This window comes from Zootermopsis nevadensis, unplaced genomic scaffold (genome assembly GCF_977971745.1).
Source record: "Zootermopsis nevadensis isolate Lab colony 2312 unplaced genomic scaffold, Znev_1.0 Znev_ptg000017l, whole genome shotgun sequence".
NCBI classification, from domain to species: Eukaryota; Metazoa; Arthropoda; class Insecta; order Blattodea; family Termopsidae; genus Zootermopsis; species Zootermopsis nevadensis.
The window spans coordinates 12,062,461-12,077,197 of record NW_028259149.1 but is presented as its reverse complement, the minus strand read 5'-3'; the positions used below and the strand labels follow the sequence as shown (position 1 = coordinate 12,077,197).

Below are 14,737 nucleotides of genomic sequence, written 5' to 3'. Positions count from 1 at the left end.
GGAGTTCTGCTGCTTTTATAAATATGATCAGAAAATATTTTATATTTCCTAGTGGCAGACAATTTTAGCTTTCGGGAAGGTTATAGGGCTATTAAACCTCCTTAGGTAGTATCTCTTTCACTCAAAATTTTAATCACCGAAAAATTCTTATACATTCATCGACGGTATTTTGTTTTTTTTAAATACTGGTGTTGATTAATGAAGCATTGCTGCCGTTCTAAAGTATTTGAACCTGGCACATTATTGTACTACATAATAATAATTCTTATCGAAATGTCGCATAAAAACAGTATATTATTAAAATACGCATCATTTGAATCTTTCTTAGATATGATTTGCATTTAACTGATCACAAGTATATTAATAGACCCCTAGTTTTATATCTCTGCTCCTAAACGTCTCACTGCTACCTTAAGAATTTTAAAGCTAATTTCTGCTACCAGAGTTCAGTAATATCGAATGGATGAAATGAAACATACGAAGAAGCATTTATAGCTGCCATGGAACAGTCGAAGAATACAAATTACAAAAAAACAAATTTTGGATAATTTGTGTTCTGTACTAGAGCACACCTTTTCTGTCACATGGCAAAGCAACGTGACTGGGATAAGGGCAGATTACCCGTGACGTTAATTAACAACTTTGTCTGAATAGCAGAAATAATGATGATTAGATGGGATCTGTGCTGCTCCATAATCCTGCTCTAAACAGCGATTGTTAATTCCTGTAACGCGGACTTTGACGTGACATTCCTCTAATGTTTCCTGTATGTATAAAAAAGGAGACATGGTGTTTCATTAATCGGTAGCCTCGTTCGTTTGTTTTCTCTAACTCTTCTTGTTTGGCAGGCAAATGGTTATGGTGTTTATATTTAGAAGTCTCGCTGGGATGATATGTAAGTTCCAGAGAACTAGGACGTCTTGCGCTGGACATGATACACATTTGTTAAACCAATATCTTACCCGAACTTGCCATTTTATGAAGCTTCTAGTTTGTTTCTTACCTTATTTAAAGATGGTTTTAAACTTTATAGATTAGCACATATAACTTAAAGTAAGTAGGAGAATTGTGAATTATGAATTGGTGTGGATCAGGAGAAAATCTTACTAGGTTAATTGGGACTAGAACACTTTGGCCCAATTAAGCGGCTACCCCGATTATGCAAAGTTCCATTTAAAGAGTTAAAAAGGTTTGTTCTTTAAGATTTGTCCCAAAGAAACGGCTGCCCCCAAATTGACCGATGGGCCAATTAACCGGAATCTACTGTATTTTAAACGTCCTTAACAGAATGAATAAAGATTATATAATTTTTTAAAAGTATAAAGCGAAATTAATTTGAGACACAAGAAAACAAAAAAATGAAGTCGGAACGGTTTCGACCCAAATTTAAAAAGAGGTGAATATTGATAATAATAATATTAATAAGAAGTAAAATAATCTCTAAAAACAACACAGGATCTCGGTCCTGTCTGCACTACAGGGATTTTGACGTGATAACTAACAACCAGAGGACTTATCATTCAGAGCTCTTGCATTAATTCTTTCTGCGGCTGTAGCCATGATTTTTTAATAAGAAACCAAAGAAATGGGGCCGTATTGTTGCTTTGGGAGGCTGGATGTTATGACGTCAGCCAGAACCACGGCGTTACTGTTTTATATTGTCCCCTTTTACACGGAATGTTTCAGTTCAGATTTAAAATATTCAAAGAGAGGTGAGTTCTAATTACGTTCTTTGTATTTTCCAATACGCCATATAGATTAGTTATAGCTATTTATTCATACATAGGAAGCTGTAAGATAGTGATTTACCTTAGTGATCAGTCATGTTCGTTCCTCGTACAATCATTTACTCGTAAACTTACACCAGTTTAACTGATTTCGCGTCTCATAAGTTGGCTGTGTGTTCCGAGATTCGTTCAGATGCTATTTTTCCTTGCAATTTTTTTAAGTTTTATTCCAGCCCGTCGTGCAATTTACGCACAAACCTTTTACATGACGACCCAAAATTTAAAATGAAACATTTCCCCCCCACAGAAGTCGATTATTTCCATCGTTAAGAAAGTGCAAATAGATGCCTATTCCACGATGATCAGGGTATTTACATACGCGGAGGCAACCGCTTAACTAAAAGAGACGTAAGTCAAAGATTTACCCATCTTTAAACGCACTCAAAATAAGCTTTTGGGCTCTTAAGGGCTTTCGTGTATCGGGAATGATGAAATAAGATGAAAGTCGAAGGATCGATTGTTGAAACTGTCGAGTATAAGAGGCTTACATGGCACGGATACTTGAAGGAGGGTGAAAGTAGATAGTCAAGGAAGAAATATTATATAATTGAATATCGATACAGAGGTAGAAGGAAGGTAGTCCAAAGAGGATATGGAAGGACGATGTCGAGGAAGCTACGGACATCGGGAGATATTAAAAAGATGATGGCGATTGGTGATAGAACAGCGTTGATACAAAGAAGTACATGTCTCAGAGCTGAACGCTAAAAGTTTTCTCAGTACGAATTAAGAATCCCCGTTCCTGCCGACTTCCAGCCTGTCAGTTGAATACGGTCTAGAAACCCGTAGCAGAAAATAACTTTTATGTTATGAAATGTCACAAGTGCCTCGAAGATGGACTGATTCTTAGCACTACACTAGTGACGGCAGAAGCTTGTGCCATTTTGATCTTGCAGCATTAGAGTCTCAAAAGCTGTCGTTCACAGAGATCAGTGGCAAGAGGGTTTGTAAAATTTAGATTTAATGGGAGTACAGGGTATCAGATGAGGTTAGACTGGCAATGAACTAACAAACGATTACTTGACATATTCTATGATGGACCGTCGAAATAGCCAATGAAATTCGAATTGATAGGCAAATAAAAATATGCGAATGGCTTAAAGTCTACCCTAGCTGCTAGTCTCTTTAAAACTTATGATGATTCTAATTTGAATTACTTACCCAAATTCGCTTGCATTTTCGCGAAGGAGACATTAATGAACCTTAAGAAATTTAATTCCTGTTTGGTAAATGAGGAAATGACGGTTGCAGCAGGGTGATATCACGTGTGTATGATCGCGTAACGACGCACTGGCGCTTCGTATGCGAGGGGTCCCGAGTTCTCAACTTGGCAGTTCGGCTGATCTGCTTGAGATTTATTGTGGATTTCCTTATTCGGGGAAAATGTTTATAGAAATTGAGAGATAATCTTACGGTAGACATTGGCATTTTTCCCTCCACATCAGCTCAGATATTATCTGTCATACCTCATTTGTTATTAAACAACATGATTTGCGTAATAAAATAACTGACTGCCAAATCAGCAACTACAGAGCTCAGAGTCTAAAAGACTCCTATTAGTCTAAAAAAATGTATACACATTATAATAAGTATTATTAACCAGATTATCGATCTCCGTGTGTTGTGTTTATGAGGGGAACCTAGTGTGTTGTACACTTAACAGATGGCACTGCAATATCCGATTATATTTGTGCCACTACTTAGGTATGTAATGATTTATTATTATGTATTTTTTCATTAATTGAATGTGTGAAAACATTTTTATGGACAGCCTTTATGTAAGTTGCTTAGGCTGTAATATCTGATATGCAACACGTCTATTGCGTTACTGCATGGGCTTATGTGTTCTTCGTGTGTAGGGTTCACTCGTCATAATCGTTACCAAAGATTAGGCTCTTGGGCCGTTTCGGATTAAAACAAGGAAATAAACGAAGGATAAAATGCCACGAGGTGGAGTGTGTGAGTAATAATTACGCTCTTTATAAAATGTTATTAGCTCTATCACGTTATTGTTGCCGGTATTTGCCCCCTCCCTTATTAACTTATGTACATGTGGATAGATTTTCATAAAAATTGGTATGAATAAGAAATGAGATAGTATAGTTGCGTCATATTGTGATATTAATTAAAATAATTATTATATTTGTTTCATCGGATGCTCGATATGGAACATAAGATGATATTTTAATCATTTTAATTATCTTATCTTACTATTTTATTGTGATTTGACGGTAAACAAATATAATAATTATTTTAATGAATAAGAAAGCACGGCTTCTTTGTATTTTTAATTCTACGCCGTCTATATTAGTGGCTATGCAGACTTTGGATGTGGGAGCTTCATTAAAGCCACTTAATTGATGTCAGTAGTGCTTTAACTAATATTGTCTATGTTTGAAATATAAGTTTACGTAACATTCGGGCTATTTTTGTGGAAAATAAACGAACAACATGGGACATTACTAATGAATAATTGAATATAAGCTTTGCTAGAAGTTGGTATGGAGGTAAGCCATAAACATCCCTATAAATAATGTATTAGAATTTGACGTTTGTTTTAAAAATTATAAAAATGTCGCTGGCACAATGAGTTGTATCTGACGAAATTGCCTTAGTCAGAATTTTACTGGTGGGTAATACGGACATAAATAAATCGGTAAATAATATAATTATTACTTTATTGCTTTTGTTATCTTCAGCATACACACATCTAAACAAGTGAAGGAAAGTGTCTCATCTTTTCATAACATCTTGTACAAATATGGGTTATTTGGAGACCTATAAAACACGCATATTATGAGCGATTTAGCAGTCGCAAATTAAATAATTATTCACGCAAGGCCGCCTGACTCAGCCACCATATTTTTTTCATAAAATCTGGTCGTTGTTAGTTGAAATGAATACTTGTCGGTTGCTTCGAGTGCTGTCAGTGTGCAACAGAACAGCGTGAAGTCCGGATGCCAATAGAAGTTTCTCGTGCTGAGATAATTTCACATTGACACAATCCAGACACTGCTCAGCCGCTGGCTGACGTGTAGGAAGAAATATTGGTGTTAACATTTATCTTATTATCACATTAACCAATTAACTAAACAGTGTTCCTCTAGCTTTTATATATATTTCGTTTGATCAAGAGATTACTTATACATTAATGACAGCCACACAAGCTGATCGTTTGAATTTTATCACGAGTTTATTCATTACTGCCCACAATTTCAAAACACATTTCTCTAAGAAAAATTAATATTATCTTTTCACCATCGCCTGAGTCCCCCTAGCCGATATTATCATCAAGCTTTCTGAACCAGACTGTTGTACGCATTTCTAAATTTAAAATTACGTGTTCCAAATCTAAGCATATCACCTACATTTTTTACTCAGTACATTTGTCTTGATTTAATTTTTTGAACAATAGACTATCACTTTAAAAAGAAGTCTTAAGAAACTGCGCTATATATATATGACACTTTCTCAATTCATCTTTCCTTTCCTCCTTTCATTTAAAAGTAGATAAGCTTAAAACATTTCAAACAATCAGATCGAAATTGATTTCAGTCTTTTGATTATTTGTCAGGTAGATTCAGTATTCAGTATTTTACATTCAAACCATAAGATATATTTTAATCTTTAACCTTTAAAAGCAGGGGGGGGGGGGGGACTGAGGGATGAAAACGTTCCTTGAGCCTATTTTGATTTCATTTTCTTCAAATATATAATTTTCGTTTTTAGCGACGTGTTCCTGAGCTTGAAATTTATATATTTCTAGAGGAATGTAAACTGCCATTATTTTGTTGTTCATTATATTTACGAAACACGAAAAATTCATTCTTTCTGTATTTATTTCGAGACCAACATATTTACTGACGTTCTGGGGGTTATCTTTAGATATATTTTGCGACCAGAGAGTGTAAACCATCACTGTGAAATTCAGTGGTCTTTTATGACGCTGTCGAAAGAGAAATATTATTATTTGCTCTTGTCTAGCTTGAAGAGTTTTTTGCAAGGAGGAGCGGTTTTCGTTTTTAAAAGTAGGCCCACATACACGCTCAGAGTTGCTGCCGATATACACAAATACCTACGTATTCATGACGCTTTCTCAACTTGGTTGCGTACAGGCTACATCGCATCCATTAGGAAAAATACTATAATTGAAGAATTAACTATGATATGGGTAGGCAATGGTTGTGGAATATTTTACTGTACTACAAAAACATATTCTTGGCGTAACTTAGGGGGCAAGAAACTCAGTATGGATGGCCTTCGATTTGGCGGTATGAAGTAGGTGTGCTAATGACAGATGAAGTAAGTTATTTAATTAGTAAAATATTCCGTGACTCATTCGGATGTTGTTAGTTAATGAAGTAGTTTAGTGCTCCTGAAACTGTCAACAGGAAGTTACGTGTTATAATATGAGATCCTGTAGCAATGATGTTTCTTGTTTTGTCTGCCGGGAAATGTACCAAGACTAAACGAGGGACTGAGCAGAAGATACACGTAAAACGTAACGGGAACACATCTAGATTATGCACCGATCTGTTAGATGCACGCCAGGTCACGTGGACAGAAGGGTTGGGCAACACTGCTGCTGGTGTTTGTTTAAAACCAGACATTCCCAGACATTCACTGCATAGGAGCTCATCAACTCTAGTAAAAGCACTTGAGAATCACTAGTGCTTCAGATGTGACGTCAGACAGTATTACAGAACTTTGTAGTGCGATACATCCTGTTGTGGGTTAAAGCAGTGATTGTCAATCTGCTGTCCGTGGACCCCTGGTGGTTCATAAGTTAAGTAAATAAAGTAAAATTATTTTATATTTTTTGAAGTTTTCTTTTATCACATTTTTACTTCCATATTGGAGTAAAAATATGATTACAAATTAAACATTCTAATAGGATTTCATATAGGATTTGAGACTTTCGCGGCGAGTATAATCAATAAAATCTCGGGCAATCAGCCGCGTTAGCTGGTTACCGTAGTAAACAGACGTTTCGGGAACAAATTCTGTCCCCATCTTCAGGGTTTTGATATGACTGGATCCTCGTAAGTCGCCTGGCGACTTACGAGAATCCAGTCATATCAAAACCCTGAAGATGGGGACAGAATTTGTTCCCGAAACGTCGGTTTACTACGGTAACCAGCTAACGCGGCTGATTGTCCGAGAAGATTTTATTGAGGATTTCATATAGTTAAAATTCTGTTTAATGAAAGCGTATGACAATTTTGGGGAAGGGTCCGTGGTACCAAAAAGGTTGAGAAGCAATGGGTGAAAGTGTGCTTTGATGCTCAACATGAGACGTAACTTCCTTCCGCTTATCGATTTTCTCGAGTCTGGTTGTATTAAAGTGCCTTCATTATATGCAACATAAAAGGAAAAAGACAAACGTGAAGTTGCCCTTGTTATTCATCACGCAGTGCAAATGTATGGAAGAGAGGAGATAAAGCTCCATCTATCCTAAACCTCTACACTATTAGATGGACCTAAGAGTCAGCTTGCAGCTCCGGCTGCTATTCGCAATTAACGATCCACAGATACTCATTAGATAGGGGAATGGGTGGATACCAGAGCTAGTTTGAACTTTTCATCGAAAAGAAGAAGTTCATGCCTATGACGGGATCGAAGTAAGGTCGCCCAGCCCAAAACCAGTTAATTTAATGGTCGGTGTAAAATGTTTTCTAAACCCTTTTAAGAAAATAGTTTGTACACTTTGACTGCTTGGGAATCAAGGAAAACATAAAGACTTGTATATTTATGAAGCAAATCTTTTTTTAAAAAAATACGACATATGAGTGCCAGACTCTTTAAAATATTAGGTATAATTGTGGTGTTAGTTCACTGAGACACCAAGATTTCTATATAAAATTAAAATTGCGTCAAGATAATCAGCCGGTCAAGAAATTTGCCGCCTTTAATGGCACACGAATGTTCATTACCGCGCTCACAAGAGTCCGTCAGTGTTCCATATTCTGAGCCAAATTAATGTAATGCCCATCTTCACATCGTATTTAAGATTCATGCAGTAACATTCTTCCTTTTCGCTTAAGATCTTGAAATGCTCCCTTTAGGTATTCATACAGAAATGATGTGTATTTGTCATACCTTCATCCGTTCTGTATGCCCCATGTATGTCTCTTACTGTTGTGTGAAGCATTTGCTGTCGCGTAAAGCGTTTCTTGTAGGACCTGGGTTTCTGTTCCGCGCTCTGGTGGCGGGATAAGATTGTGGGCCGTTCTCGAGCATTTACAGCTCTCTGTCACAAGCAACACGCTCATTATCGAAGAGCCTGGCACATGAAATTACTCCATTATATATGGAGCCTGAATCTGTCAGTGACAGGTCCGTGCTCCGAACCGCTGTTCCTTGCGTCGATTCCATGAAACCTGCGTAAATGCGAACAGCGGGAAATATTAGCTCCACATCAAAGTAACCCTCATCTTGTGACAGACACTCCAATTTGGAGAACACTTCTTTGAGATTTTACATCTTCCATTGGTTATGATGTACATTTAAATTTGTTTCTTTGTATAAGCATACCACCATGTAGTAACAGGGGGAAAAATGCAGATATTTTTAATATCGGCATTCGATGGAGATGTCGGCTTCAAGTTAAGTTTTTGGCTCTAGGGAAAGATTCCGTGGTATACATTTTGTGTGTGTGTGTGGGTTTGCCCTAGAGCCTGTCTGAACGTGGTGGTGGAGAGGCAAACACCCTCATCCTGATGATAATTTATATCTGATATAACAATTTTGTTGGCACAGCTAATCAAAAATACAGAGACTTAAGTGTTATCGTAATTAACACTACAGATATTACACTGTTGTCAAACGTTGCGTTCGACTTTTTAACAATCCTGATTCGTATTTGTGAGGTTTCATGTTTAAATCTTGACACGGAGACAAGCAATCCTGACTGACGGATTTCGCTAGCAAAATGATTACGACCTTATCTTTATAGGAAATTTTTTCCTTGACTTTGGCAATAGACTACGATCTCTAAAAGCTACTTTTTTACACGTAATTAAGAATATATCTGTGTAGTGTGAGCTGCTGTTAGCATCGTTAAATAAACCGGAAATGAAGTACAAATTACACTGAATGGATTTTTTGCCCTGAACTTTGGTTTCATTACTGCGTGTCCGCTGAAAGAATGAATTTCGACGTGCTGTACCAGCCCGGGTGTTCTGGTTGGAGTTTGTTAAAGAGTCGGGATTGTTACACTTACACTTGAAGGTGGAATATTAGTGTAATGTAAGAGTAAAACCCGTTCTTACAGTTTCTCCGCTCTACATTTTACCCAGAATCTATTAAACATGACAAGGTTGGCTTATCGTAGCTCGAGATAATTTTAATAGAATTAGTACACAGAAGATGACAAGATTGCTGTGTATCCATAACGTTGCCTCGCATGCTTTTTACTACGCTCTCTTCTGAAGAGCTAATTCCTGAAGATAATTATGTAAGGCGAATTTGGGAGGAGAGAGTGCACTGGTTGCGACTATTGTAATACACTTTCTAGGGATTCGTCTGGAAGGACTGAGGAAAAATTACATATATTTTCAGTCAGTATAGTTAGTGCTTGGCTGACGTTTAAACTGGATACCTCCCGGGCACACTTTGGTACAGTTTTTTATATAACCTTCCAAAAAAGTCGTAGTACACGTGATATTCAGATTTGTGGTGCAGAATGCTTCGCACAGAATTTTTTTTTCTGTAATTTCTCATTAACTTATTTATTTTTATTGTTTATTCACTTGTGACTTACATTACTGAAAGCTGAATAATAGCTTTTTTATAGTAGCCGTCACCAAATCATAGTCTTCAAGGTCACATGAAAATTATGTAGCGTTGCAACACGAGTAAAGAAAGTTCAGAACTAGCAGTGTAGCGAAGCTAGCAACACCCTATTAGCACTTAGGTCTGCACGGAAAGGGGGAAGGGACTAAGTCCTACTGTGGCCTTGAAGCAAGCAATTGTGTGATGGCTACTATACTTCAACTTTAATACAGGTTCTTCCAGGTTACATCTCTTTTCTGAGCTCTTTTATTTTAACTTATGCGGTTTGTTAAGGTCTGGGTTGTAGCGCCGTGTCGTCTGGTAGAAGTTTACCGACGTTTTAGAGTTCCTTGCTGCCTCCAACATCAGGGCGACTTGTTCTTTTATATAGAGGACGTAATTGGAGGTTAGAAGAAACTTCGTAATTTGTACTATTCGCCGAATGTTAGTATGATCAAATCGAAAAATGACGAGATGGAGGGGTTATAGAACATACTTGGAGAGCGATATGCAATTTTGATCGGATAATCCGAAAGAGAAAGCTCATGAGATGGGAGTTTGATGTTAATTTGTCCACAAAGAAATGGAGTTTGGTGGGTTGTCTAATAAATCGTTGAATTTCTTAAAAGGGGAAATTCCTCGATCAAATAAACGACTGTCTGTTTCTCAAGAAGGCCACTAATTGGTGAATTTAATTATATCACGTGGTATTATTTGGCTTCTACAAGCTTTTAAATTCGTATTTACGAAGTTCCAATCAGTCACTGAACTTGAAGCTGTAAGTATGATGTTATGTTATTTGAATACGGATATTCTTTATCAAGAAGCACAGAGGTAGAAAGTAGAGTAGACTCGCATTTTCTTGTCGACTGGAACCATTACAAAGGTCGGTTTGGCACAGTTCACAGGTTACGTCTTCAGGAGGGAAGTTCTGCTTCACTCTGTTGCATATTGTTTCCACTGAAGCCCTGTTTGCACATCCTCGCTCCTCTATGTGATTGTTGATTCCTATCGAGTAAGCGAAAAGCCAAATGTAAGAACATTTAAAGTTGTGTTAAATGATGGAGTACTCTACCCCAGTACCCATTTAGTTATTTTGGTATTAATTCAGATTCAACTTCGCTGTTTGACAAAATTGATCAGCAGTAAATATTTTACTGTGTAAGAAATTTTTATTTCGTAAGTTATGTAAAATTCTAAAAACATGTCTAATTAAAATTCTAGATTTTAATGGGATCCAAAACTTAGGTCATGCATCTCTTTGTGGAAGGAGGCAGGTTTTTAAGAATTTTATGAAATTAGATACGGAGAAGTTTAAATTTATCCGATAAATATATGGTTAACTAATACAAGTCTGCAGTCGATATTCGTTGGAAGAACATGGATTGAGAGTGTCTGAGTAGAGGTTGCTATGAAAACAAAGGAAAGAACACGAGGTGTGAGGGAATTAATTAATGAACAACATCGTAGTTTGTATTCGTCGTCAGATATTGTTAGAGTCCCAGAATAAAGGAGGGTGAGATGAAAGGGACATGTAGTGAGCATGGGATAAATTAAAATTGAGGTTCTTAGGGCGGCGAGTACGAAGATAGCTGTCCTCTGGGTTGTAGCGTCGTGTATTTTGCTCTTCTGGTGGAGGTAGCAAGAACCTCTTAAACGTTGGTAATCTCCTATCACACTACACGGCTCTACACCCCAAATGACAGCCAAAATTTCACACATTTTAGTCGAAAATCTTGATGGGAAGAGACAACGTATCAGGCGTAGGCGCGGTTTATGGAATAATATTAAAATGAATTCTAAAAAAATGTTGTGGGGATGTGGATTTGGTGCATGTTGTTCAGATTGGGTTCAGTGGGAGTCTTGTGAACATAATAATAGACTTTCGGGTTGCATAGAGCGTGGATTTTCTGACCAGGTGAGCGACGATTAGTATTCTGGCCATTGTTCCTGCATTCACGGTATGAGCCGCGTAAGAATAAGAAGGAAAAAATGTGTTATGTTGTGTGAATATTTGTTGTTTAAATATTAATTATGATTTTTTTAAACCAGTGACGCCTGAAAATAAATTTAATCTTTTTCTTTTTGTGATTTAAATCCTATCCAGTTATAAAAAAACAATTCAATTTTGCTTATAAAATGCGATTGGCGCATCTGAAAGAAATAATCGGTAATCATTAGCATATTACCAGTTTATAAAGCAATGAAGTAACGTAATTTGTTAACCTGTAACTTACTTGAGCGTCCTATGACACATTCCTATGTTAGACACTGATAGTCTTGTAACTTACCTCCGACTGACATCTTGAGGCAGACGTCTTCGTCTTTGGCACAGGATGTTTGGTAGTTGTTGTTTACGAACGGATCACTACAGTGAAAGATGTCCTTCGTATTGATGGGGCATTTGTAACATTCCAAGGCAACACCTAGAAAGAAATGTCTATGTAACACAGACGGCCGATAATGCGGTCCACTCTAACGCTGAAAAGTTTCGAGGCGAAAGAGGCTACTGGAACATGTCCATTTGCTTATGAAGCTGCTGACAATGCGGATTAATGATAAGTACCAGAATGAATTTTATGGAGGACAAACGTGTAAGGAAGCAGACACTTTTAGGATAATATGTTCTTCATGATAAGTGTCGCAAAAAACAAACATCAGATGTCTACAAGAGCGTTACAGCTTATAATCAAACTGAATTTAAGCCAACGGTGATTTATGAAAGTTAACGTTCGTAGCAGCTACAGGCTATAAGTTAATGATTTTGAACTTATTAAAACTTTTACCAGTATTTAGTTTTACAGTGCAGAATTTACATCTAAAATATACCGAAAGCTGCCTTCACAATTCTCATTCTGGATCGAATTTTCTTGTTGACAATACTTGACTTCTTACAGTTGTTGTGAATAAGACATTTTGTCGTGTGTCTTAAGAAATGGAAAAGCCTGTAAATAATCACAACTATACCGGCAGACTGTATGAGATGGTAGGTTAAAACAACGTTCAACGGGCTCTTTGCTATCACGGGTAACTGTTTTTAACCATTAGACAGATGACAACTGCAGGCAAATAGGCCTAGGCCACGTAAGGTTTCTTCGTATTGCATCCTGACTCTTGCACTTTTCGACTTTGTAACAAAGCAAGATAATTGAAAAAATCTTCGGTAAACCCTGCTACAGCAGCTGAGTTATTTCCAAGGTGTTATTGATACGTACCGGACTGTATAATTCCGACAATGACAGTCAGTTCGAAAAAATATGTACCCATCTTCGAGCTGCGATGTTCACTTTCCAAACTTGCTGCAGACTAGCGATTGCAGGAAAATAAACGCCCATCTGAAGTGGTAATGAACATATTTTATCAAATGTTCTTATCTTACTCGCTACAGATAACTTTGTTATAGTAAGCACGTTTCCTAATGGTTCCTTGAAACTTAGGATTTAACCAGCATAGCGTTATAAAGTGAAGTAAACACTTGAGGTGAAGCGCTTTGAATTAACTGGTTTTGGCTACGAATCAGGATGTGTCAAGTGTCTGGGAGTTCGATACCTGTGTTGAATTTGACACACTGTGTGATAGGGTCGCATTTCCGAAACGATTTCGGTGAGCGACCGTTACGAGCAGTTTGTAAGGGTTAAGGCGGAAGTCTTGGCGATGTCATGTTAAAAACATTTATGGATAACTTTTCAAGTTCTGTAGTCGAGTTCAAAGTGTGTTTTGTGTTTGCTAAAAAAATCGTTTTATTGACAAAGATTATCATATCTTTATCCATGTAATTCACTTATCGAGTTAAAATGTGTTTTTCATGACTAACGGAATAACTATAAATGTCTTAGAAGTGTGACGTCATACAACACCATGTTGTTTCCCCGCTGTCACATCACAATTTCTGCATTACTTCTAGGATTAAAGAGCTTGGACCAATACATGTGTTGTCTCTCGATTTCACACGAAGCGTTGTTTGTATCTTAATTGCGTCATGTTTGTGTTACATCAATACATATATTTATGCAGTTACTTTCAGAAGCGATTCTCTACTCTTGTCTCGTCTAAAATCTGATATTTAAATAGGTAAAACTATAATTTTATATTTTATGAGAGTGAAACTCAATTTCTCACTGTACGGGAAAATCACATTTCATGAGTGCTGCTATTCGTATTTTAAAGGTTTCACTTTTAAATAGATTTATGTAAGAATGAGCAATGCACAAAAGTTTTGGTTGGGAAACCTGAAGGTAAGGGACTACTTAGTAAACCTGGGCCTAGATGGAAGAATAACTTTACAATAAAACAAGATATTTAGTATGTGAGGCGTGAACTTTATTTTTCTGGCTGTGATCAGGGTGTAATGGTACACTGTTGTGAATACCTTAATGATCCTTCGGATTATATTTAAGGTGCAAAAGTTCTTGACCAATCAACTTCTGAAGAAGGTCTCTGCTCCGTGGAGATATCTGGTAAAGCAGCGTAGCGCACAAATGCAGCCCTGATGGACATTATATTTGCAACCGTGAACCATTTGTCCGTAATTTACAATTTAATGTGGTTTATTTATTATTCAGCTGTGATAACATTGTGTGTTTAAACGGTGACATATCTGGATAACGCTATCACGCATATGGGGGACCGCGCACTGAAATAACGATAATTATTGTGTTTGGTGCACAGGCCAATCATATTGCGTCTTTTATTCGATTTTTTTTAGTTCAGAGTGTAGAAATCGCAAAATAACAGTTGTTTCAAATTTGAAACTAAAAAGAAAGTGAGTATGCCTGTGAAGGTTTCTAACGATGGCGTGTTAATTCAGTATTGCTGTTTCTCTCCACTTGAGCCATCGTTCAACATACTAAAACAAGACCGTCTTCAGGTCCCTGGGCCGGAAATGGGATCAACCCCTATTATCGGACCCAAAAGAATAGGTAATTTGACCTGAAGATGGGAGCAGAGTTCGCTCCCGAAACGAAATGGTCTCGTTTTAGAATATTGATCTATGGATGACGTCCAGATAAAAGAGCCATACTGAAAGAAAATCATTGTACTACCTTTATTGTAACATTCTGTTATTTTCAACAATAGTGGGAGAGAGTGTACTGTAGTCCTTTCGTTGCTCGGAAGATACAGTCCACGACTGTAATCTTGAGACTTGCAAGGACTGCAGGAAGTCCGTAGCGTTAAAG

At 37.1% G+C, this 14,737-nt stretch overlaps 2 protein-coding genes across 6 annotated transcripts in view; one reads left to right on the top strand and one right to left on the bottom strand.

The window, feature by feature from the left end:
* KCNQ (KCNQ potassium channel) overlaps window positions 1-14,737 on the top strand; it is a 411,920-nt gene that overhangs the window by 34,026 nt on the left and 363,157 nt on the right. The gene's annotated exons all lie outside the window — the stretch shown is intronic.
* Window positions 9,502-12,906, bottom strand: LOC110835923 (uncharacterized). The gene is made up of 3 exons (XM_022076633.2): window positions 12,776-12,906; window positions 11,852-11,986; window positions 9,502-10,568 (listed from the first exon to the last, which is right to left on the bottom strand). Exons 1-3 carry the CDS (start codon window positions 12,825-12,827, stop codon window positions 10,351-10,353), a joined length of 405 nt encoding a protein of 134 aa, XP_021932325.1. The 5' UTR covers window positions 12,828-12,906; the 3' UTR covers window positions 9,502-10,350.

Coding starts and splice junctions, on each gene's coding strand:
- LOC110835923 (XM_022076633.2), bottom strand. CDS start 12,827: ATGGGTACATATTTTTTCGAACTGACTGTCATTGTCGGAATTATACAG. Junction 11,987..12,775: donor TGTCGGAATTATACAGTCCG/GTACGTATCAAT, acceptor ATTTCTTTCTAG/GTGTTGCCTTGGAATGTTAC. Junction 10,569..11,851: donor CCTCAAGATGTCAGTCGGAG/GTAAGTTACAAG, acceptor CTTACTCGATAG/GAATCAACAATCACATAGAG.